Source organism: Terrapene carolina, unplaced genomic scaffold (genome assembly GCF_002925995.2).
Source record: "Terrapene carolina triunguis isolate 2854851 unplaced genomic scaffold, T_m_triunguis-2.0 Scaffold21, whole genome shotgun sequence".
Classification (NCBI taxonomy): Eukaryota; Metazoa; Chordata; order Testudines; family Emydidae; genus Terrapene; species Terrapene triunguis.
The window spans coordinates 23,846,299-23,871,068 of record NW_020664372.1 but is presented as its reverse complement, the minus strand read 5'-3'; the positions used below and the strand labels follow the sequence as shown (position 1 = coordinate 23,871,068).

The 24,770-nt window shown below is 44.0% G+C and overlaps 1 protein-coding gene across 1 annotated transcript in view; it reads right to left on the bottom strand.

Annotated features, from left to right (window-relative positions):
• Nucleotides 1-24,451, bottom strand: part of PCCA (propionyl-CoA carboxylase subunit alpha) — a 398,317-nt gene extending 373,866 nt beyond the window's left edge. Inside the window, exons 1-4 of the mRNA XM_024205358.2 lie at nucleotides 24,351-24,451; nucleotides 12,912-12,989; nucleotides 10,956-11,003; nucleotides 10,799-10,867 (exon numbers count right to left, since the gene is read on the bottom strand). Coding sequence (XP_024061126.1) covers nucleotides 10,799-10,867; nucleotides 10,956-11,003; nucleotides 12,912-12,989; nucleotides 24,351-24,422 — 267 coding nt within the window. The 5' untranslated portion in view covers nucleotides 24,423-24,451. The remainder of the gene's footprint in view (nucleotides 1-10,798; nucleotides 10,868-10,955; nucleotides 11,004-12,911; nucleotides 12,990-24,350) is intronic.
• Between the last annotated feature and the right edge of the window lie 319 nt (nucleotides 24,452-24,770).

The window sequence follows — 24,770 nt, the reverse complement described above, 5'->3', positions numbered from 1 at the left end:
TTTGCTTTGACTTTGGTTGGTCCCATAGCTAAACTGGGCCCCTGCCCCCCAGCTACCAAAAAAAAAAAAAAAAAAAAAAAAAAACGAGCCCGCTTGTCTCTGCCTCTCCTGCCCAAAACTTTGTAACTATGTCCAAAGGCTTCCCGCTGAGTCCTTCTTAAGCCCTTGCTTTGTCACCAGTCCCTTTATCCTGTTTGAAAATTTTCCACTCTCCTAACTTCCCCAGCCCCTTGCAGAGAAGTAGGATAAAACAGCTTCTTTTAGGCTTGAGCTAATCCATTGTCCCAAGGTGTTTCCACCTGAATGGGAACTAGTGGAGTTCTAAAGACCCCTGTTGTACCTGGTCTGGGAGGGCTGACAGACAGTTCTTGTCAACAAGGGTGGAAACCATAAGCACATATGTATTCAATGATACAGCAATTTTCTTAACAATCTTATAATAGCAACCAGAATTCATAAACTGAATAAACATATTCTCCATCTAACCACAGTGCCTATGATGTGGAACTGCCCCCCTTTGAGATTATGTTGTGGTGGGCAGATTCTCCCATATTGGCATCTTGATGCCCACATGCCTACCCCTCGCTGTAATAACCAAGCCCAAAGTTCCAGAATATCCTCCTCCTGGATACACACTGGAATACTTCTATGCCATCAAGATATTTACATTTCTATATTGTTACATTCAAAGGGAGGGATCTTGTGTGTATTTTGAGGCAGGTATGTTTTAAGTTTGTCTTTGTTTTGTGGTTTGCCTGCAGCCTGTTTACTATTAGGCCTCTATATTTGTATACTTTATAGAAACTGGACACTTAACAGCATACTTTGTGTTAGCTTCCATTTTTTAGAAAGTGAGAAACAAATGGCAAATATTTCCAAAGTGGGAAGATTAATAGTCTGAATTCAAACAATTAACCAACTCTACTCCCACATTTGTGTTATTTACTTTTGCCAAAGTAGAATTAAGAAGTCAGGAATACAGGTTTGACAGTATCCCCTTTAACTGCATGGTAACCATCAACAAAACTAGAAGCAATCACAGTGCTTCTTCAAAAGAGTAGACTACTCAGGACAAATATACGTGACTGAGTTACCTGGTTCTAGATTAGAAGTTAACATTTTTTAAATACTGTGTATAGCCTTCCAAAGGAGTCGTTTTTTATTGTCTAAATTATTTTGAAATTTACTGAATTTCAAAAAAGCCACAAGACAGTCAGAGAAGTTACCTACAGTTTTAAATCATTCAGTTTCTCCTTCCATCCCTCTACACCATTGCAGGAGTTTTCCTACAGTACATTTGAATCCAGTGCAACTGCTTTGATACAAGCAAAGTATTTGTAAATTTAGAAACAACTCTGACATGTATATTTTGTCAGTTTTAGTTTTGCTCAAGGGAAAGTATGTTTTAATGGCCGGTAGATATAAATATCCAATCTACAGAGTTATGAACATGAAAAATGTTTGAGTTTTAGCACACTTTGATACAAAAGCAGATCACACCTGGAGTCCTCACTTCAACTGAAAAAAAGACCAATATCAATAACTAGCCTACATTAAGGTATAACTAGTCATCTTTTACTTCACAGATTTCCAGTGACTTACATGACTTTCCCATGGGATTTTTTTAGTCATTTATAGTTCATTACATTCTACGGCTATAGAATCCCTGCTGTGTTAAAAATGCCAAATAAAATTATATTTAGTTCACTGCTTTATGCTATATCTTCTTTTGTTCAGATCTAATTAGTGTAAGCCTGTTCATTTATCAGGAGCTTTTAGCTCATTATGTTAGGCATGACAATATTTCTTTAGCTTTTCTTTATAGTGTTTACTCTAGCAAGGCTATACCTATGGTTGAGGGGGTACTTTCAGCCTAAATCCCTATTTTCAAGCACTTTTTTAAAAAATAAGATTGCTTTGGGGCTGAAACATCTTTGTTTATTCTCAGTCAAATGCAGCAACTTTTGGTTTATTTCAGGGTTCTTTGTTTGTTTTTAATTAAAAAATCCCACTGGCCCAATTTTTAATTATCCAAGTGGCAAAATGAATCTTCTTTCCAGTTGTACTTTTCATGTGCTTATACTGCATTCAAGTAATTCACAATAAAATATTTCCTGGGCTTCTTCAAATAACTGCTTGTAGTTAAAATGTTAGCCAAATGTTTTAAAACCATAGAGTGTGTATCATGACCTACTACTCTGTATATATTTCAAATTCCCATAGCCAGCAATATCCTTTGCCTGTTCCTTAGCAGCTATATTGTCAAGGTCTTTGTGACTTTCTAAATTCCACTTCTGTTACTTCTCTATTTAAGGAACTATTTTAAAGCAGTATATGCTCAGTTATATTTACAGTCATCCTTTATTGTGTTTCCTACTTCATTCTGGACATATTCTCTCTAGTATTTTCATCCTCATGGTACGTGTAAAGCTAACCCTAATTCCCTTAATTGATGATGGCTGGAAGCGGTGTTCTCTCTAAGCTGCGCGGTCGCACGGCCACCCAAGAGTCAACCAAGTGCCGCGTACTTGATTAGCAGAGCCTGGTACATCCGATGCCGTGTGTTCAGGTGCTCCTCCCCCCGCTGCTCTGCAGCCGCGTTCCTCCTGCCCTCCGCTTTGGAGCCCCTGGTCAGCTGCTCCCAGAACCCTCCTGCTTAAAGTGCAGAGTGGGGGGGAGGAGTGGAAGGGAGGAGGAGCACTGTAGTCAGGGTTTCCCCCTCCCCTCTGCCCATGTACCCCATCTCTGCGGAGCGGGGGGGGGGGGGGGAAGAGGGGGACAGGGCTCAGGAGCAGGACGGTGCTGCTGTGGTCGGAACAATGAGCCTACTGGTGAGTGCCTTAAAGAGACAGCGTACAGTCTCTCATAGACTTCCCCAGCAGCCAGCACGCGCGCACACACACAGTCTCGTGTGTGTGTGTGTGTCACACACACCCCTCCCAACAAAAAACCTAGATATAAATTTTTAAAAAAAAGTTACCACAGGGATAATTACTCCAGCCAGGACAGGTTAGGCATTTTAGATCTCACTACTCAAAGACTTTTAAGCATCAGAGAGAAATAAAATAATGAACTGCATAGACCAGTCAAAAAACTAATAACAGCACTTTGAAAGAATAAAGTTACAGGGAATGTGTGTGCATTGCAGGAAGTACCAAGAGTAACAAAGTAACAACAACAACAACAACAACAACTAGTATGTGTTTGGAGGCGAGTGTGAGAGAGACTGTGTGGGGGGCAGGGGGGGAGTGCACGCGTGCTGGCTGCTGAGGAAGTCTAGGAGAGAACGTGCGCCGTCTCTTTAAGGCACTCACCAGAAGGCTCATTGTTCAGACCACAGCAGCTCTGTCCTGCTCCTGAGCCCTGTCCACCCTCCCCTACTCCACGGAGATAGGGTACATGGGCAGTGGGGAGACAAACACCCTGACATCAGTGCCCCTCATCCTCCCCCCGCTCTGCAAGTTAAGCAGGAGGGTCCCAGGAGCAGCTGACCAGGGGCTCCAAGGCAGAGGGCAGGAGCAATGCGGCTGCCGAGCAATGGGGGAGGGGCACCTGAACACATGCCACCAGACGTGTGAAGCTCTGCTAATCAAGTGCGCGGCACTTGATTGACTCTTGGGCAGCCGTGCAACCACGCAGCTTAGAGGGAACACACGTTACCAGAATTCCCAATCCTACAACCAATCGCTCCTGTTACATCTTACTGTAAAGACTCTCACTTGGAGCCAGGAAAGTTAGTTCATAAAAATTATTTCACTAGCTATAGTTTTTAATGTCAAATCTAGAGTGAATATTAACTTAAACTTGTCAAAGCAAAATTTGAGATGCTGTTAGTTACAGTCAAGTCAGTCAGATTACAATACCCAGTATGATGCATTCACTTAATGTAGTTTAATTTGGGAATATGGAATTTAAACTTCTCCAATTCGGGGGACTCAAATGTTTAGAGAAAGTAACCTAAATATTTAGTCCTAAATATTGGGGTAACCCATCCCTCCTTACTAATCCACACCCCCATTAATTTTGGCAGGAGACTGGAGGTGGCTGCTGGCCTGAATCCTCTCGGCCACCCCGGTTTCACCTCACATTGGGCAGCCACTCCTCTGTGCACAACATGGGTCTCCCCTCCACCAAGTAGGCGTTTTGTTGGTTTCGTTTTGTTTTGTGACAGCTGCCTAGGATGGTCATTATCTTAATCCAGGAGATCTTGTAGTGGTAGCCTGGGGGGGGGGGGAAGAGGGGGAAAGGAAAGAGACCTCTGAGTCCCCCAACCCTCAAACATAGGAAACAGGAAAGGCTCCTGACTCCTTTGCAGTGACCTGTGGTTAGATAAATGAGTCTTGTCTGCTTGTAAGCAGACATTAGGGGTCTGATCCAAAGCCCACTGAAGTTGAAGTCCACTAGAACACTTTCCTTTAACAGGTGTTGGATCAGACCTCATGATCAACACCAGTTCAGCTACACTAATAGTACCAAGGGTAGAAACACTACTGTAGATAGCATGGAGCCACTCTTATTTCCATGCTGTGTTAAAGGATGTGCTGGTACAGTCTAGCATCTGGACTCTTCTACCTACATTATCTAAACCTGGCTCATGCACACTCACCCCCTTCCCCTCCAATTTGTGTACACAACCCTGAATAATTAGAGGACTGAATTCGAGAATTCTTTCTTAAGAAAGGAAAATTTGACTGATAGTGAATAAAGGAAACATGGTGGGAATAACAGATCATGTCTTTAGTTTTCCAATGCATAGGGTTTTTTTTTCCCCCCAATAGATGTTTTGTTTAAACTTGTTATCCATTATACTAACAAAAATACAACCAGATTTAAAACTTTGTTGTTTCAGTACTGTTTCTTTTAAGGAATCCACATTATTCATCTGCTTTCCTTTAGGTGTTTTTAAGCTGCTTAATAAGTAGTTACAATAATTCATTAAATGCTACAGTTATATTTACTAGTGTTTAGTTCCCTAGGTACTTAAGTAGACACTATGTTTGTCCTTTTGTAGTCTTGCAGGGCCTCATCTGTCCTCCATGACCAAAATGCCATTTACATGCCATCTACACTACAATAAAAGCCCTGTGGCACAGCTGCAGCTGGCCTGGCTCAGTTGACTTGGGCCTACCAAGCTAAAAATTGCAGTGTAGACCAGTGGTTCTCAAAGCTGGTCCGCCACTTGTTCAGGGAAAGTCCCTGGTGGGCCGGGCCGGTTTGTTTACCTGCCGCGTCCGCAAATTTGGCTGATCGCAGCTCCCACTGGCCGCGGTTTGCCACTCCAGGCCAATGGGGGCTGCGGGAAGGGCAGCCAGCACATCCCTCAGCCCACGCCGCTTCCCACGGCCCCCATTGGCCTGGAGCGGCAAACCGCAGCCAGTGGGAGCCACGATCGGCCGAACCTGCGGACGCGGCAGGTAAACAAACCAGCCCGGCCGACCAGGGGCTTTCCCTGAACAAGCGGCGGACTGGCTTTGAAAACCACTGATGTAGACATTCAGCCAGCCCAAGTTCTGTGACCCTTCCTTCCTTCCACCACCACCCTCCACCCCCCCCCCCCCCCCCCCACACACACACACACACACACAGGGTCACAGAGCCCAAACTCCATCCAGAGTCTGAACATCTACCTTGCAATTTTTAGCCCCACAGCCCGAGCTAATTGACCCAGGCTCTAAGACTTGGTACCGTGGGGGCGTTTTAGTGCAGTGTAAACATACCCCAAATGTCTTTGATACTACTTCATTTCACTCAACACACCCCATGTTATCACAGCAAAATTATTTGAATACATCCAGACATTCTTTAAGCTTTTCATTCTTGCTTCTGCCTTTCTTTCTTTCTTTCCCCATTCTCCCCTATTAGTGTGGTTCGGAACTTTGCTGGAATTGTATATGTTCCCAATTAATATTAAATGGTTTATTGTGCCTTAGCTTTCCCAATCAGTTTTTCGGTTCAAGCCTCTAGTTCTGTGTGTTGGGGTGTACAAACCCCACACTGAGCAACAAGGGCTAAAGGGCTCATTTTGGGCTCAGCCAGCCCCGCCCCTCCACACCTGCAGCAAATGCTCCATCTGCTGGAGGAATTAAAAGATAGCGAATTAACTCAGTTGGCGAGCCATGCTGAAGGTGAGCAGATCTGCAGCCCACAACTCCAGCAGAGCAGAGCGAAACCTAAAGGCTCTGACGCAGCTGCCCAAAAGGGCCCTCCACGAGGAAAGGGAGGACCCTCCACAGAGACAAGCAGAGAGGGAAGTATTCTGTGGCCCTGGACAGTGGCGATTCCCTCTTGCTTCATTGAGATTTGGATTTTCCCATCAGGCGAAGGCCTTGGACTGAGGTGACCCTAAGGGAGGACAAGTGGAAGAGGCCCAGGGAGGACAGCCTTAAGTAGACTTGGTTGCCAGGTTAGTGGTAGCTAAAAGGGCCCTGGGTCAGAGCCCAGTAGAGTGGGAGGGCTCAGGCTTCCCGCCCCACAACCCCCTTGGCAGTCCAGGGTTGTGGCCGTGGCTACCCAACCAGACCCTGAGTGGAGACCATTAGAGTCAGTTAATTTAATATAGTAGAGAACCCTGGATGATACTCTGACTGATAGAGCCAAACTTTATTCTAAAGAAAAATGATTAGGTAAGCAGACAGGCAGACAATTACCAGGTACTACAATTATACTCACATTTAAAGATAGAATGGTGTATCAATGGGTGATCAGTCCACTGACAACAGAATGAAGTATAGCCTTATAACCCTGTAACTGAGGGCAGGTCTACGCTGCTTTTCCACAGCAGTATCACTTGCCCCATAACCTCAGCCGTGCAGAACACACCACCATCCACAGCCTCAGGAACAACTGTGACATCATAATCAAAAAGGCTGACAAAGGAGATGCTGTCGTCATCATGACTAGGTCAGAATATGAACGAGAAGCTGCTAGGCAGCTCTCTAACACCACATTCTACAGGCCATTACCCTCTGATCCCACTGAGGGTTACCAAAAGCAACTCCCTGAAAAAGCACAGGAACAAATCTGCACAGACACACCCCTAGAACCCTGACCAGGGGTATTCTATCTGCTACCCAAGATCCACAAACCTGGAAACCCTGGATGCACCATCATCTCAGGCATTGGCACCCACACAGCAGGATTGTCTGGCTATGTAGACTCTCTCCTCAGGCCCCTACGCTACCAGCACTCCCAGCTATCTTCGAGACACCACTGACTTCCTGAGGAAACTACAATCCATTGGTGATCTTCCAGAAAACACTATCCTGGCCACTATAGATATAGAATATAGAAGCCATCTACACCAACATTCCACACAAAGATGAACTAAAAGCAGTCAGGAACAGTATCCCCGATAATGTCACGGCAAACCTGGTGGCTGAACTTTGTGACTTTGTCCCCAAATGTGAAATAGCTGTGGGTGAGGACAATGTATACCTTCAAGTCAATGGCACTGCTATGGGTACCCACATGGCCCCACAGTATGCCAACATTTTTATGGCTGACTTAGAACAATGCTTCCTCAGCTCTCGTCCCCTAATGCCCCTACCCTACTTGCGCTACATTGATGACATCTTCATCATCTGGACCAATGGAAAAGAAGCCCTTGAGGAATTCCACCATGATTTCAACAATTTCCATTCCACCATCAACCTCAGCCTGGACCAGTCCACACAAGAGATCCACTTCCTGGACACTACAGTGCTAATAAGCAATGGTCACAAACACCACCCTATACCGGAAACCTACTGACCACTATACTTGCTTACAGGCTTCCACCTTTAATCCAGACCACATCACACGATCCAATGTCTACAGCCAAGCTCTAAGATACAACCACATTTCTGCCAATCCCTCAGACAGAGACAAACACCTACAAGATCTCTATCAAGCATTCTTAAAATGACAATACCCACCTGCTGAAGTGAAGAAACAGATTGACTGAGCCAGAAGAATACCCAGAAGTCACCTACTCCAGGACAGGCCCAACAAAGAAAGTAACAGAACACCACTAGCCGTCACCTTCAGCCCTCAACTAAAACCTCTTCAGCGCATCATCAAGGATCTACAACCTATCCTGAAGGACGATCCTTCACTCTCACAGATCTTGGGAGACAGGCCAGTCCTCGCTTACAGACAGCCCCCCAACCTGAAGCAAATACTCACCAGCAACCACACACCAAAAACACTAACCCAGGAACCTATCCTTGCAACAAAGCCCATTGCCAACTCTGTCCACATATCTATTCAAGGGACACCATCATAGGACCTAATCACATCAGCCACACTATCAGAGGCTCGTTCACCTGCACATCTACCAATGTGATATATGCCATCATGTGCCAGCAATGCCACTCGGGCATTGGCCAAACCGGACTGTCTCTACGCAAAAGAATAAATGGACACAAATCAGACATCAAGAATTACAACATTCAAAAACCAGTCAGAGAACACTTCAACCTCCCTGGTCACTCAATGACAGATCTAAAAGTCGCAATTCTCCAACCAAAAACAACTTCACAAACAGACTCCAACAAGAAACTGCAGAATTGGAATTAATTTGCAAACTGGACACCATTAAATTAGGCTTGAATAAAGACTGAAGTGGATGTGCCATTACACAAAGTAAAAACTATTTCCCCATGCTAATTTTTTCCCCTACTGTTACTCACACCTTCTTGTCAACTGTTGGAAATGATTATCACTACAAAAAAAAAAAATTTTTCCTCCTGCTGCTAATAGCCCACCTTAATTGATTAGTATTGTTATAGTGTGTATGGCAACACTCATTTTTTCATGTTCTCTGTGTGTATATATATCTTCCTACTGTATTTTCCACTGCATGCATTCGATGAAGTGGGTTTTAGCCCACGAAAGCTTGCACCCAAATAAATTTGTTAGTCTCTAAGGTGCCACAAGTACTCCTTGCTGCTTAAGTTGATCTAACTTACGTTGCTCAGGGATGTGAAAAAGCCCCCACCCTAAGTGATGCAAGTTTCACGCTATCCACATCCGCACTAGGCCAGCAGAGCTGTAGTGTAAACTTGCCCTTAATTATATACTTTTCGGTATTAACTAGAGTTTTCCACAATTTAGCAAAACTACTCCTTTTATAATGCTAATTAACATTAAACCTATGCATTACCATGTTCACATTTCTGCCACCTCTTTATTGGCTTTTTACATTATACATAGTTTAAACTAACATCTGCACCAATACCCTTCCCATGTTATCAATATAGACAGCATTTTAATAATTAAAAAAAAAAAAAAAAAAAAATCACAATTCTCAAAAACACTCACTAAAAACCGTGCTAAAACCAGTTATAATCAAAATATAGCTACAACATAACCCTGGGTTATGGCCTTAATAGCTTCAATTTTCCCATCTTACCATCTCAAACTTATCTTCATGCTAACTAACTCACTCATTTTCCTATACTTAGCAGGCATGCTCCCTGCTGCGGTGTAGGCATACCCTAGTGAAACAGTAGGCTATTCACGGCACCCACTTAATCCTTGGCTTCCAACTAAACTGGCAAAAGCACCATTACTGATAATGGTGACATGGACACCTGCCCACTAGGAACTGAACAAGAGACCAAAAACTCATTTCACAGTACACTGAACAGCAATATCTTCCAATTACCACTGGCCTGGACTGAATTTCAGCCAGAGGTTATGAAGGTACTCTATTCTTCTCAGGGACAAAAGGATGGTCCAGTAGGACCATCCAGGGGTTTAGACACTAACCTGGGTTTTGAAACCCAGGGTCAATCCCCTGCTCTCCTACAGTCTTCATGTGTGACCTCAGGCAAGTCGTTAGTGGCTGGTCCGGACTACAGGGGTATGAATTGCAGAGTGCCCTGAAGTGATGCACTCTAAAATGATCCATGTAGCCCCTGCTGGCGTAAACTTAAAGATACTTTGAAATAGGGACTACGTCAGTGTGAACAAACAAGACTACGTTAACATGAAGTAGGTACCTTTAAGTTTATGCCAGTAGGGTATTACACGGGCAGTCAGAGAGCTCTACAATTCACACCTCTAATCTGGTTGTGGCACTGTGTAGATAAGCCCTTAAATTCTGTGCCTCAGTTCCCCCATCTACAAAAATGGGGAAGAGTACACCCTACCTCACAAGAGATGTTGAGAGGAGAACTACAGAAGAGACTGTGAGGTGCTCAGATACGATGGCAATGGGGCTATAAGTACCAAAGATAGATTTACGCCATTATCAGTACTCAGACATTCAGTCCCCTGGAATGATTTTCAACAGTCCTTAACAATTTTTTTTAAATAAAGGAACACCAACTTTTTCCCCATAATTTCACCCCACAGAAGACTTTCCCGTTAGTCTACCTACCTCTTGGAAACCCAACTTTCGCTTCCATCATTCTTATACTGCTTCATTCTCCCTTCCCCATTTGTATAAACTCATTTTACAAATACTTACTAGTTACCTACTATTTCCAGTTGGTCAGAGTCAAATAACAAAAAAAAAATGGCTATCCACTTGCTACCTCTTCCTCTGTAATAAAGTTATTATCTAAACTAGTGTAGGATACTTTACTTTTGCTGTATTAGGCCAGGTTTACACTAACTGCTCCCCATGCATTGTATATGGAGCCTAAGCACCTAATTCAGGCTTTGTGGATTCTAGAGATTTCCTAGGTGCCTAAAGGTTAGGTGTCACATTGCCAAGTGGTGCAACACTTTAATTCCTTTGTTGTTCAGAAAGAAGCTTAAAAAAAAAAAAAAGGGGGGGGGGGGGGAACAAAAATGATCAGACAATACTTACAGCACTGGAATCAACATCACTATGTATAGCAACAGTTTTAATGCCCATCTTCTTGCATGTTTTAATCACCTATTTATTTAAAAAGAGAGAGTTTTCAGTATTTAATCTTATAGCAAAAAAGTTCAAGAATGATAAACGCTTTAAAGTTATAACTTACCCTGCATGCAATCTCTCCTCTGTTGGCAATAAGGAGTTTCTCAAATGTCTGAAGGAGGAAGAAAGATATTGACGAATCAACATTTTTCTTTTTAAAGACAAATATAACTAAAAAAAACAAAACTTCAGTAAAAAAAAAAAAAAAAAAAAAAAATCTGAGGTGGGCCTTGTGTAAATGAGAAGAAAAAAAACCTTTGTTCATACCACAGTCTAATCTTGATTATTCTGACTGAAAGGAAGACAATCAATTCAGATCAACAGTGATCAAACTGGTCTCCATGTAATTTTGCCAACTCTGAACTGGAATTTGCTGTTCCATCAGGCTTGAACTCTTTGGCCCTGTCCACATTTAGGAGTTTTAATTATGCCAGCGTAGTTGAAGTGACAAGAGGCAGTACCCTCCCAGTGCAGACACAGTTATACTAGAATACGGGCCTGTCGACACAGTAACGTTACAGCACTGTAAGCCAAGGTATGAATTTAAGACACTGTAGTTATACTATTAGGTCTCCTGGTGTGGAAACACTTGTTTCAATATAGCAGTGCCTCCCCCCCTCCCAGCCTCAGTTTCTTACATTGCTTTGGGAAGTGTTTAGGCCAAATTAAAAAAAAAAAAATCCACTTATTCCAAAATAAGATTGGCCACAAAGGGAGCTAAACCAGTATAGTTATGTGAAATAAAATAAGTCAATTCTGCAATAGACACACTAACAGGAGGAGACACTGAACTCTTCTTCCTGCTATTACAGAGGACACATTTTACATCCAGCAAGAAACAGCATGTTGCTCAAAAGCAATGTGTGATGTCTTTCCTGAGTAGATCATTTCCCCTAATTAGTAGAAGATCTTGAAATTCAGTCCGATTCAGTTTTTTTAAATAATGTTCAGATAACTGAGTTTGAGCTCCATTGACACCCACTACCCCCTGCACGTACTCACAGGACTTCCAATTAACAGATTGAGGGAAGCTAAGCACCCTGTTTCACTGCCAATACAGAGCTATCCTCATGACAGAGAGGAAATTAACCATAGTGGGAGAGGGAGGAGCAGTCTTGAATAAGTGACAGTCGAGACTTGTAGGAAATGTTGCAAGTGCAAATTCATGATCTAATTCTCCAAGAATGAAGTTACTTTTAAGAAACTGTTCTACAACTCCCGTTCCCCCTGCCCTTCATTTTCTAATATAGCTGTCATCCCTTGTCAGTTGCTTCTATGCAGACATGTAAATCTATGGCTTGTATTCCCCAGAGTGAAACACAGCTGCCATACTTTCCCCTCAATACCAAAGCACATGCAGCCAAAGTATTTGCAATCATCCAAGCAGATTTACTTAGAGGGAAGCCAAGTGAATGTACCTCCCATTAGAAAAAGTTTTGCTTGGCTAGTAGCTGCAGACCTAGATTGCTACTTCCTGAGTCAATTAGTGGGCCAGAAAAAAAAAAGCTGGCAACCTCCTCAAACTTGAGAATTTACTCTTCTCTGCTAGCCCTATAAAGTCTCATCTTTACCTTCCTAGCATGTGAACTGTTTGTAAACATTAGATTTGGAAGACATGTTAGGTCATTAAATAAATGTCCTGCTGCTAAAGCAGAGTTGCTGTCTATAGTAATTTGCAGTGTTTTGTCCAATCTAGCTTTAAAGATTCTCAAGAAATGGGGACTCCACCTCTTCAAAAATAATGACTACGTGTGGTGTAAATAACTATTTTAAATGTGAAAGAAATGTACATTATGTCCAGGGCATGGGCAAATACACTCCCAAGAATAAGGATAATTTATTTGCCCGAAGAGTAAGTTTTGTTTTTTTTTTTTTAAATCCAACATTTAAGGAGTTTTGCTAGTGACAGGCAGTCTCACTAAGACTACTAGTGTTAGCATAAGCATTGGAGAAAAGATTAACTTTTAGCTTTCAAATAATGTTTATGGTACAGTATACTCAAGCGATTTTATAAACTTACCTTTTCATTGGGATCATATTCAGCTGTATAGAATGTACGTGACGTTATAAGGCACCATCTTGAATGGCGTGTTGCACACTACAAAAAACATGGAGGGGATAAGGATTCAAATTACAGATGTTTGGTTAATTAAAAGAATAATTTATACATAAAATAATTTTCTTCAAGTAATGCTAAGCTGCAAGGAAGTTAAACAAAAAACAAAACAACAACAACAAAACCCACACTACACACACCCCACACTTGAAACTTTACATTTAAACTTTAAAAAAATTCAGGAAGTTTCAGGAAAGTTTTTTATTCAATACAAGACATGAAAAACTTCTCCCTATGTATTGTATTCGATCTAAAACTTATTCCATTGCCAAACAAGAGCACTGATTCTTCATGGCACGATCAGTGATTAAAGTTAAAATTGCAAGAGTACTGTAAGTTATAAGCCGTGAATGTTCTTTTACTGCCACATTCCCCCTTTTTTTAAAAGGGTAGCTTTTCTCCTTATGATTTTAGGCTGGGGGGGGAGGGGAAGCTATGTTTTAATTTAAAAAGGGGGTAGAAGAATTGAGTGCCTCTCATAAGAGATGTATTGAGAGAGAACTAGAAAGAATTTAGTTCTGATAGAGAAGCTTGAACATACCACACTGGTCTGCCAGTATATCTCAGACCTGAAATGCTACATCCCCTGGGATTATAGTTTCTGCCTCAGAAGCACGTAAAGCAGGCAAAAGTGATTTTATGTGGCTAAGAAACTACTAAAGGACCAGGTTAAGACTAAGTTTTCTTAGGTTCAAATTAGCATTTTGGCCAGAAGTGTCCAGAACTAAAAGGACAGTACATTTTCATCTACTGTCCTACTCCCTTATATATCCACCAACACATCTGTCCATCCTCAATGATTTTGAAATTTGTTTACAAAAGGATTGTTAGCAGTTCACAGCTTAAATATCCAAGTTTTTCCATTTCATGTAGTTTAAAATAACAAAAGCCAAATAATTAGTTTCCCCTCATCAAGCAACTCTTTATAAGCACTTCTAAATGTATTCTTTAAAGCTGGTGAAGTAGAAAGATTTGGTAGTCTATTTGACCAGTACATCAGACTACTTGAAATGTCATTTTGAGTCTCCGGGCAGCAATTCTGGATGAGCAGTGAAAGATGTCCACCCACAAGAATGACTAACTTACAGGAGGAAGCAAAAGCTCAGAGAGATACGGTTTGTGCATCATCCATCTTTTCCTAGGACACATGTATCTACCGAAACTGCCATCTTATGGAAGACAGTCTAGTGGAACAAAGATTAAAGTCTGCAAAAGCTACTACATGCAATCTCTCAACTGTTGTGAATGAAATTGTCGGTCAACTGATGTGGCTTATAAGTTTAAACTACTACTAATTCTACTAAAAGCAGAGCTCCCATAGTGACAAAGGCTATGTCTACACTGTGTACCTTACAGCAGCACAGCTGTGCCACTACAGCTACCCATTGTAGAGAGATGCAGACCCAACAAAAATCTAGTGTTTGAGAAGAGATGGGGACAGGGTGACGCAGTGGTTCTCAGGCTGTGGCCCACAAAGCACTGCCAGAAAGTGTGCAAAGCTATTCCTGTTCCAATGGCTTAAGCTTCACTAATTGTAGCGCAGTCCAAGGCTTCCAAGGGGCAAAGAGTTATATATATATTTTTAAGGCACACATGCACCATCCCCTCGCAGTCATTTCAGGTCATCTCTCTAAAGCCCACCTGGCTGCTTCATGACTCTTCCCACCCACCCAGGGATTTGTTTTTTCACACAAGAATGATCAGGTTCAGACAATACTAAAATTAAAGTAGCAACAAATATACATAGCAGGACAAAACCAAACTGCAAAAGTGACTGGGACAGTCTAAAGCTGTATGGAATACAGACAGAGAAAGATTAGGAAACAAAGGAAATATAGAGCCCTAGACCCAGGAAGATTACTCAGGATTCAAATACAAAATGGGGTGGAGGGTAATAAATAATTATGTAATTGCACTATCAAATTGAGTTTTTCCAACTGCCTGCCCTTATGTTTTTTCCATATAACCAAGCTCTATATATGTACCACAAGGAACTGCTATCTGATGATGAGATGAGTGAGTGAGTGAGTGTGAGTGTGAGCATGACCATGACACAGACATACTGTGCTAGAGAAAAGGAGGAAAAATGAAGCTTGAAGAAAAATAAATAAAATAAAGTATATTCGGAGACCAAATTAAGTGGGGTTGTGCAAAGAGTGGGACAAGTACATGGAAAAATGTGAAGGGTAGAAGGTAAAATTTTGTACTCTATTCTGGAAAGGACAAACCAGAGAATGTGAGTAGGGAGAGTAGATGGGTGCAGGAGTGGGCCATATATTCCAACTTCTGCATGTGAAATAGAAGAATGGACACCTCATTTTGGCTGGACTGAGAGAGGGAGAGGGGGAAGGGGACACACACACAGCCTCCTCCCATCACCCCCCAACAGAAAGGCACCATCTTCTTTTTGTACACTACTACAGAAGGGTAGGGAAACCCACAAGAGCTCAATCACACACACATTCAACAAAATCTTTGCAAGTTAATATCATTCACTGGAAGAAAAGCTTCTGAGGGTTTATAGCGGCTGAACCAAGTGTGTACAGCTAATTTAGAAAGAGAGGCTACTGAACTGTCTTGTAAACACCACAATACAAAGCCATTTAACTCTGAAGGCACAGGAGAAGCCAGAAGATTTTTGTGCAAAAGAAGCAAATTAGAAGGGAAGAAATGGAAAAGTTACAGTCAGTGGGAACTAAAACGGATTTAAGGCCTTGGAATTTATTGAAAACACCTTTTAACATTGGAAGAGGAAAGCTGTCATGCAGTTAGAGAACTGAAAAAGTAAGAAACCTTATTCAACTGTTTTAATTATAATATAAATTTTGACAGGAACTTCATCTTACTTTTATGAAAATTACCTAATTCATTTACAAAGCTTCTACATTAAACAAATCACAAGGATCTTCCTCTTTTTCCTGTATTGAAAATACTAAGAGAATCAAACTCAAATTCTGTACTGAGTTTACATTTGGTGTATAGTTTGTCAGACTAAGTACTTAAGTACACAGAGTTGTTATCTAACTCAGTGTGTTGCAGTTAGTTGTGTTTTTAACAACCCACTCAAAGTAAGGTTTAAGTCAAATTTGCTTCAACTGGAAGCAAAACCATGATTTTTTTTTTTTTTTTTTTTTTTTTAAAACTAAGAGCAGTTGGTTGAGCCTGTACTGATAGGACCAGAGTTTGGCAACTCTGTGCTAGCCGAGGTATCTATAAAACAACTTCTCCAACAATGATTTTACAATGCATTTTACAGAGCCACAAAGACAGAGGCTTGGTCTACGTTACAAAGTTAGGTCTATGTAAGTCACCTTGCGTCAGCCTAGTTCTGCCTGTGTCTATGCTCAAAATTTGTCTACCACTGATGTAAGTACCCCATTATGGCAATGCTGTTCGGGGAAGTCAGCCTGTCGTGGTTGATGCAGTGCAAGTATAGACACCGTGACCTAGGTTGACCCTAACAGTTCTCCAGCAGCTGTCCCACAATGCCAGACACTGACCACACTGGTCACAACTGAACTCCACTGCCCAGGGGTCACAGACACCAGGAGCCACACACAACCTGTACAAAGCCCACATTTTTTAAATGCCTTTTCCTGATTTCCAAGTTTGATAAGTACACCTAGCAGCTCTTCCATGTTGCACACAAGTGCCCAATGGACCATGCTGCCTACATGCTCCAGACGTGCGCCTGCCTGGAGTAGACAGGAGGCATTGGAGTTCTTGGGCCTGTGGGAAGAACAGTCTGTGCAAGCACAGTTACGGAGCAGTCCTGGAAATATGGACATTGACAGACAGATTGCACAGGGGATGCAGGCAAAGGGGTATGACAGGGATCAGCAGCAGTGCTGCATGAAAGCAAAGGAACTGTAGCAGGCATACCAGAAGGCCAGTCAGGCCCAATAGTTGATCTGGTGCTGAGCCACACATCTGCTGCTTTTAATACAAGCTGCCTGGCTCACTTGGCAGAGACCCCACCAGCACCCTGCAGAGCACCATGGGTTCCTCTGAAGAGTCCAGGATGCAGACTCCTCCAGTGAACAGCAAGGAGAAGGAAGATGGGAGACAGGGGACATACAACCAGGGAGGTCCAGCTATGCCAAGAGCCAGGATCCATTCAAGACTCCAGCACAATCTAGTCAGTTCCGGCAGCTAAGCCCCATGCAGAGGAAGAAACCTCAGGAAAAGTTTGTGAATCCATTTCCTGTTACCAGGGTGGATACAAATCAATGATCTTAAAATTTTTAATAAAATGCTTTGAGGGGAAAAAAAAAAAAAAAAAACACTAACTAAAGATATCTTTTAGCTATAATGTATCTCATCATGGAATAGGGATTATAAATTCTAATTCTATAGTATGAGACAATATATTCCTGTAATGTTTAAGAAAAGTTTTGTAAATGAGTTCATGGATTAGGGACTCAATCTTATAGAGCTAAATTACAGTAACTCCCCACTTAACACCCTCTCGCTTAACGTTGTTTCAATCTTACGTCCCTCCTCGATTACAGAACGTGCTCCATTTAAAGTTGTGCAATGCTTCGCTATAACGTCGTTTGGCTGTCTGCTTTGTCCACAGCTGGCAGCCCCATCAGCTCCCCTACGCCCTCCCTCCCCCGCAGCGCCTCCCGCCCACTGGCAGACCCCACAGATCAGCACCTTCCCGCTCCTCCCCCCGACTCCTGCCCAGGGCAATCAGCTGGCTTGCGGCATTCAGGAGGGAGGAGCGAGGACTCAGCGCCCAGGCTTCCCCTCCGTCCCCGCCTCCCAAACACCGCAAGCCAGCTGATTGCTGCGGGCAGGAGGCAGGGGAGAGGGGGGGAGCCTGCGCGCCGAGTCCTCGCTCCTCCCCCCTCCCTCCTGCCCCATGAATGTCGCAAGCCAGCTGATTGCCGCGGGCAGGAGGAGCGAGGACGTGGTGTGCGGAGTAAAGAGGGGGGGAGAAGAAGAGGCGGGTTAAGGGTGGGAGCTTGGGGGAAGGGGTGGCGTGGGCAGGCCGAGGGTTGAGCCCCCCGCCCCTGCTGCTTGCAGAGTAGGGGAAGCTGCCGCTGCGCAACGTGTTTCTCCTAGCCTACAGCACCTTCAGCCTCCTAGCCTGCCTCATCTCCAGTGCCAGTGGGCTGTGCCTGTGTGGGGTAAGGCGGGGGCACCTCCCAACTATTGTACTGTACAGCGGAAAAAAAAAATTCCTGTGGAACCTAACCTCATTTACAGTCATTCTTATGGGGAAATTGGATTCGCTTAACATCGTTTCCCTTAAAGTCGCATTTTTCAGGAACATAACTACAACATTAAGTGAAGAGTTACTGTATAAGCATTAAAAAACGAATGGGACAAGCACTCTCTCTAGTTCATTTTCTTGCAAATATTCTCAATACTCGGTACCAGGGTGAAAGCTTTACTGCCAAAGAAGAGGAGTTGGCTAGGACATGGACATCCCACAATCATCCCTCCATAATGCCAACTATAATAAACTTCAGAGTTAAGGGTGAACCAATCAAGAAATATGTTTGCTGATGATGTTTTAAAGAAAGTCACACCAGTGAAGCAGTGGAAGTCACTTAAGCACTTGGATTCAGAGACTGTTGAAGTGATAATCTCACTTTTAACAGCAGTAGCTTCTTCTGCCAGCGTAAAAAGAATATTTTCTTCCTTTGGACTAATTCATTTCAAATTGAGAAATCATTTGGGACTTGAAAAAGCAGGAAAGCTTGTTTTTCTTTTCCAGATTATGAACAAACAGGAAAATGAAGGTGAAGACGACTGAGTTAACTGCCGAAGCCAGGATTTTAAATTTCTCATGTTGACCTGGCTGACAGTTGATTTTTTTTTTTAATATTTCATTTAACTATTTTAGTTAAAAAACAACAAAAACAAACCTGATTTGAAAAAACTAATGTTTAACTAAATTCAAAAATTCACATGCTTGTTTTGTTAAAAGATTATATGTTTGCTGTTGAAGAAAAAAATCCAGAATACATAATGTTGTTTTAGTTAAATAAAACAATTTAAATGTCTGTCTGGTGATGTTCTCCTCCTAATACAGCATGACAAGAAAATCCTCCAAATATTAATGATTAACCTGTTGAATTGGAGATAGTTCACCACCCAGTGACTTCATAAATACACCTCTACCCCGATATAACGCAAATTCTGATATAACGTGGTAAAGCAGTGCTCTGGGGGGATGGGGCTGCCCACTCCGGTGGATCAAAGCAAGTTCGATATAACGCAGTTTCACCTATAACGCGGTAAGATTTTTTGGCTCCCGAGGACAGCGTTTTCTTGAGGTAGAGGTGTATCTGCTTCAATTACCTTCGGTAAATGAATATAACCAAACAATCATTCATTTTCTGATATAGCTGTAAAACTAATCTGAAAAGTTTTCAAAATAAATCACTTTAAAAATGTATAGTGTGTGCCTTCTAAAAATGAAACCTACGTCTCTCTCCGACTTGTGAAGAATATGTATTAAGGTTATAACAACCAATAAGAATGCACTTTTATGTAGAAATCCATGATTAAATCAAGTCTTCCTGACTAGTGATTTAAATCACTAATTTGATTTAAATGAAAACCACCCTTCCTGTTCAATGTTTAAATGTACAGATGAAGCCCAACCCCTACATAGCGGGACATGAGTATTGATTTTTCATTAATGTACTCTTACTAGAACAGGTAGCAGTACAACAAACAGAGGCAGAGTTGGTATCTGCTTTCCCACATAAAGTTAGCCAGGAGGCAATGCAGAGCAGTTTATGTATACAAGGACAGCCCTCGAGAGATCTTGATAAAATTTTCACAGAGCTACACTGCAATCCTCTGCCAAAGGTTTCTAGGGATGGTAACCTTATTTCTTCCTCCACAGTAACGTGCCAGTCTGCAATGACTTTGGCTAGCACCATAGAAGTAAACAAGCCAGCAGCATACAGGGCCAGGTGGCTTCAGGATGTCAGCTGCAGCTGTTTTCTCTACATCTTTGTTACCCTTAAGAGCAAGATCAGCTAAAATCACCACCACCTGTGGAAAATAGTGCCAGTGCTCCGTGCCACTGCCCTACACTCATACCCCTGGGAATAAGAGCCAAAATTTTATTGTTTTATTATTTATTATTTTAAGAGCCATAATGTTATTGTATAGGGCAAGTTCAATCTACCAAAACCAGATTCCGCTGTTATTCTGCGCCTGCTGAGCTAGCACTTTAATCTTTCCTTAATGCTGTTGAGGTGGCCAGTGTGCAGCATTATGAGCCAGGGAAGCAAGGCGTAAGCTAGGTCCCCCATGATCACTGTAGCACTGAAATGCCAAATCCTCTGGTCAGGAAAGAACATCCCTGTTTGCAGCTTTCTGAACAGTCCTGCATTCTTAAAGATGAGAGTATCATGCACCTTCCCTGACCGGTCAACACTGATGCTGGTGAAGCATCCCTGGTGATCCATCAGCACTTGTATATCCATAGAAGAGTAGCCCTTTCTGTTGATTCAATCTGTGCAAGGTGAGCTGGTGCTAAAATAGGGATGTGTGCACCTTCTATCACCCCATCTCAGTTCAGGAATCCCACTGCTGCAAATCCATCCACCATCTCCTGCACACTACCAAAAGAAACACTCTTGTATAGCAGGCACGGGAAACAATTAATGGCCCTACACACTTGTATGACAAGGGTCCCCACTGTGGATTTTCCAAATCCAAAATGATTTCTCACTGACTGGTAGAAATCCAGGGTTGCAAACTTCCACAGAGCGATCGCCACTCACTTCTCAACTGCTAGTGCAGCTCTCAATCCGGTGTCCCTGAGCGGGACAGCAGCAGCCAGCTCAGCACAGTCCCAGGAACATGGCGTTTTGTGTCTGAAAGTTCTGCAGCCAATGCTCATCATCCCAAGCCTGCATTACAATGCAATCCCACCAGTTAATGCTTGTTTCTCAGGCTCAGAAGCAGCTCTTTTCCACCTGCAGCTGATCTACAATGCTATCAACAATCTTGAATTGGTTTTCACTAGGTCCCTCAGCAATCTATCCTCTATGAAACAGAACCTTAGCAGCAAAGGACATTACTTTCTATGGCCTTGGCTACACTTGCAGCTGTACAGCGCTGAGGTAAACCTGTCTTCGTACAGCCGAGTAGGGAAAAGCGCTGCAGTCTGTCCACACTGACAGCTGCCAGCGCAGTGGTGTGGCCACACTTGCAACATTTGCAGCTGTGTTGGCAGTGGTGCATTATGGGCAGCTATCCCAGCATTAATATGGCTGCAACGTGCTTTTCAAAACAGGGGGGTGGGGGTGGATTGTGACAGGGAGTGTGGGGGGAGAGAGAGTGCTTTTTGGAACACGTCAGCTCTCTATTTTGCAAGTTCCGAACTCCCGGCCCCCTGCTCATTCATTTACTCACTCAAAGCAAGCTGTAAACTGTTTGCTTTTCTCTGTAGTAGGAGCTTTGAAACCGGCACTTCCACATTCCTGCAGCCAGACACAACAATGGAGAGGATTGGCCACTTGACAAGGTGATTAGTACGCTGCAAGCGTTTACACTCACACCCGTGAGTCTTAGCCACTCCGCTGCAGTTGTTATTCCTCTCGGAGATGTGGAGTATCTGCAGCGGTGTACCCAGGGAGATACAGCGCTGTAAGTGCCCTGCCAGTGTGGACGGGGAGTGAGTTACAGCGCTGGGGGAGGCTTTACAGCGCTGTAACTTGCAAGTGTAGCCAAGGCCTATGGCTCTACAAATACTGGAGGATTGTCTGTCCTGTGTTTGCAACACTCATGTCAACAGTGCAGAGCTGTGTGAGCTCCATGGTTCTTTTAGAGAGGACTGACAGCAGGAAGTGCTGTGCAGTTTCGCAGGATTTTTTTTTATAAAAGCATGAAAATTAAGAAATAGATAAAGTTGCATGATAGGAACTTGACCCCTTGCTCCCAATCACTCCCACACAACTTGTTTCTGTCCCACCATGCATTGCCAAAGTTTCTCAAAAGACCATGCGCCAGACAATGGCAAGTTGCACACTGGAATACCTACCCATGGTGCATCAACACAGGCACTCCTGATGAGTACACACAGCACCAATTCAATGAACCAAGAATGTATGAGCAATACACTAACTGCAGCAGCTCTACACCAACATAACTTGTGCCAACCAAGGTGTCTAGCATAAACATGGTCTTAGGCACCACTACAATCCACAAAACTCCTGCTTGGCTGTAGGCACCTAAACTCATTGGCACCTCAATTTCTACCGCAAGAGCTCCCTCTGGGCATGTGCACCGCTAACTCACTCTAGGTGCTGGGACACCTATCTTCCCCCCCTAAACCCCAGAGCAATCCACAAACTGTGGAAAGATAGATTTAGAGTGCCTCTCTCACATACAGGGCCCAATCCAATAGGCATGCTCAAAGGCCCCCTACCAGATCCGGTCCCATTCAAAAACCTGGCTGGAGGAGACGGAGGCAGTGCCCATGTTATAACTTAGCCCAGTGGTTAGAGTACTCACCTGGTATATGGGAGATCCAAGTTAAATTTCCCCCTTTTTGGACGTGGTGTTTGAAAACTGGATTTGTAATGGACTTTGTAGCTTATAAACTTCAATCTTAATTATGGCAAGCTTCTGCCAATCCATAATGCACTTCACCTTCAATTACAGGTTTCCCTCCATTATCCTTGTTGACCTAATACTATAAGTTATACTATATATCAACATCTAGAGCAAGAAACTAAGGTCTCCAATGTTCTCCTATTTTGCTTAGAATCCTATTTTAAGTATGTCAGTGACAGTCTAGTTTTTCATTATATGCCTCACTAGTTATATACTTAATATCATGAACATGTATCTTAAAGTATAAGAGATCTTTGCAAGAATTCACACTGTGCACTTCAATAAAGTTCTCATTAATGTAACCTATTAACTTGTTTTTTTTCTTATAAATTATTTTCACCGTTGTCGGAAGATGCCTGCCCTTGGAAGCTCATAAGCTTCTGTGGAGCTTCATGCTCCATTGGACAGGTACCAAGTTCTCTATGCTGCTCACTCTACCATTTATTCTTAAGAAATCTTCCACTTCCTGGCTCCCAAAGGGGGATGGGAGGGAGGCTTTTATCTGTTCTGATTTGTTGCATCCAGGCCACAGCCATGCTTATTCACCCAGCTTCTGCAGACCTTCTATCGGACAAGAGAAGTCTCCTCTCCTGCAGGCCTCCTACGGTACACAGTATGGCAGCTTTGCTGCCACCATCCTTAAGAGGTACAACACTGGAGAAGGTTCCTATTCTGCAGAGCTCCGAGTTCTGCTGATCAGGTAAATCGTGGCTTCGGTCCCCTTTCAGATGCTCTTTCTCCCTTGACTACTTCAGATATCCACTCCAAGGCAATTTGCTTTCAAGAATCGCAGGCATTCACATTCCATCCCTTCCATTGCCCACTGGCCCAGCGTTTAGGTGGTGCACTATTCTGCAGAGCTCACAAGTTCTAAGGGCTATACAAGGCAGATGCTTTGTTCTGCAAGTTTCTCTCCAAGCTCTACCCTTTTTCTCCTCCTCCCTCCTCGCTAAAGGATTTTCAAGGCCTCTCTAGATGAATGCCTCTCTGTTCAGACACAGCTGATGCATGAAATATCTTATAACAGAATATTAATATTTTTGCACAGCATTTCACATAATTGCTACTCATTGTGCAACAAATGAGAGATTATCCATTAGTTTTTATGGAGTACATAGAAGTGAGACAAATAACTTGGCTTTTCTTTTTGAAAACTAGCTTACGCACAACCTTTGACACAATCATCCCCCAATCCTGACTGGAATGTCCAGAAGCCACAAGTCTCAGATGAGAAGAGTAACTCATTTAACACACACACAAGTGCCTATTCCAATCTGAAAGGAGAGGCGCCATGGCAGTCAGAGCTGTCAGGAGAAACAAGCAGACGCCTGAAGGAAGGGCACTGAAAGCTGAAGCCCCTTTTAACATTATTCCCACCAGCTGGCCGGGTCTAGCCTGTCACAGCCCAGAAAAACGCGGACAACCCTTACAGCTCCCTGGGGCAGGGAAGGGGCACCTGGCACAAGATCCCGGAGACATTCCCTGGGCCCCGGGCCCTGCGGAGGGAGTCGCTGGTCTCTCACCGGCCCCAGACAAGGGCGGCGACAGGCTCGCTCAGCGCTGCTCCCCCGGGCTCCTGCCACAGCCCGTAACGCGTCCTCCGGGGGCTCCCACAGACGACGACGCCCGCTGGGGCGCAGGGCTGGGCTCACCGGCCCTGCATCCCCCGCGGGCGCGAGCGGCTCCTGGAGGCGCCGGACGGGCGCTCGGGCCCGGCCACCGCTAGCGCTAACCCGGCTCCCCGCTCACCTGCAGCGCAAGCAGGTGTCGCTCCGGCTGCCGCCAGGTGCCCGCAACCACCTGGCGCAAGGACGCCGCCATCGCCACTGCCAGCCGGAGCCCTGGTTGCCCTTTCACCTCGGCGAGGGGGAGGAGTCAGCGCTCCGCGCTCAACCAATCAGGATCGCCTTCCTCCCTCCCTCCCTCCGCCCGCGCTCCAGGCAGGCACGCAGGCTATGGGAAAGTGTCAGGGAGAGGGCGCGCCGCTCCTTCACCGCCTCGCGCCCGTCATCCTCGTGCCTCGCAGGAGCCGGGCACGCGGGCATTCCCCCGATTAGCCCCCGAGAGCGCTGGCCTGCTGCGCGTGCCCGGCAGCCCAGAGCGGCCCCGCCCGCCCCCGCCGGTCAGTGCCACCCCCAGCTCCGCTGACCCCGGCCCTCCGGCCACAGG